At 32.4% G+C, this 1,518-nt stretch overlaps 1 protein-coding gene across 1 annotated transcript in view; it reads left to right on the top strand.

Moving 5' to 3' along the window:
* SI (sucrase-isomaltase (alpha-glucosidase)) overlaps nt 1-1,518 on the top strand; it is a gene marked incomplete at its 3' end in the record, with an annotated part of 88,057 nt that overhangs the window by 75,381 nt on the left and 11,158 nt on the right. The window contains exon 18 of the mRNA XM_012655338.1: nt 403-606. Within this exon, the coding sequence (XP_012510792.1) occupies nt 403-606 (204 nt within the window). The remainder of the gene's footprint in view (nt 1-402; nt 607-1,518) is intronic.

The raw sequence follows: 1,518 nt of genomic DNA on the forward strand, positions 1-1,518 counted from the left end.
TTTGAAAATGTTTTAATGTATCAGTCACAGTAATAACTGGTGTAGATTTGGGGTAAGGACGAAAAACCTATATGCAAAGTTAAACTGAACAATTAATAGGAATGATTTTCATAGATGTTGGATTTCTTTATACATTCTTTTTTGCCAAAGCTAAGTTGTTTTAAATCAATCTTACAGCTAGAATAAGAAGGATTATATATGTGTTGCATCATGAGTGATTTAGATTATCTCTGAAAATAAAGTTTTATGGCACATATACAAAAAAATGAAGAGTTATTCATGTATATATTTATATATGCTACTTGGATGGGGAGAGTTGGTAGGAATAGAGAGGTAGATGATTGTTTTTTTCTCTTATTTCACACCTATATTGTTATTTAAGGTTTGTATCTGATGACTTAGTGTATAATAAATATTACATACTTTTTTTCCCAGAACGCTTTAAGTATTACATGCACACATTCATCATACCAGGAAGGAACTACCTTAGCATTTGAGACAATAAAAGTTCTTGGGTTGACAGACACTGTTACAGAAGTTCAAGTGGCAGAAAACAATCAACCAATGAATGCTCACAATAATTTTACTTATGATGCTTCAAACCAGGTAAATACAATCTTTTAAAATATTTTAGCTGTCATGTACTGTCCCATTTAACATCATGCAACCATTCTTGTACTTGGTTTATTTTATTTATTTTTTCTTTCATGCCACATCTTCCTTCCTTCCCTCCCTCCCTACTCCTTCCCACCCTCTCAAGATTCCTCCTGCCTCCCTCCTTGCCTCTCTCTCTCTTTTTCTTTCTTTTCTTTTGTTTTCTTTTTTCTTTTCTTTTTTTTCTTTTCTTTCCTTTCTTTTCCTTTCCTTTCCTTTCTTCCTTCCTTCTTTCCTTCTTCTCTTTCTTTCTTTTCTTCACTTTAGCTGCCAATCTTTCATTTTAGGTCATTCCAATTTGTATTTAGATATCAACATGAATGGAACTTCTTGCTACTTCTCCCTCTTTTCATTTTCTGTTGAATGTCACTTATATAGTCCTTCCCAATATTTTTTCATACCATTCTACTGCTCTGAACTCTAACCTACCTCTTGCATACAACAAAAATTCCAAATGTTTTAGCTTCCTATTTAAGATTCCTCAGCATATTTATTCAACCCATTTCTTCAATCATTCTCTCTATTCCTTCTTTTATGAACTTTCATTGCCCGCAGAATGTATCTTGTAGTTTCCTGACTTCAAAATTTTATTTATACTTTTTCCTTCCTGTAGAAGGCCTTCCTCATCTTGTGATTTTTGTCTCTTCTAAAAGGTGTAGTAGTGAGGGAAAAAGACTCACAGAACTGGGCTCTAATTCCAGCCCTGCATTTAAGCACATTAAATCAATCTCTCATTATCTCAGTTTCCTCATCTCTAAAATGTAATATTTAAGTCATAATATTGCTTTGGGCAGTAAGTTAATGTATTTGAAATGTCACAGAAAGTAATAATTTAAAACATGAAACGATTTTTTGGTATTTACC

Source organism: Propithecus coquereli, unplaced genomic scaffold, assembly GCF_000956105.1.
Source record: "Propithecus coquereli isolate 6110/MARCELLA unplaced genomic scaffold, Pcoq_1.0 Scaffold472, whole genome shotgun sequence".
NCBI classification, from domain to species: domain Eukaryota; kingdom Metazoa; phylum Chordata; class Mammalia; order Primates; family Indriidae; genus Propithecus; species Propithecus coquereli.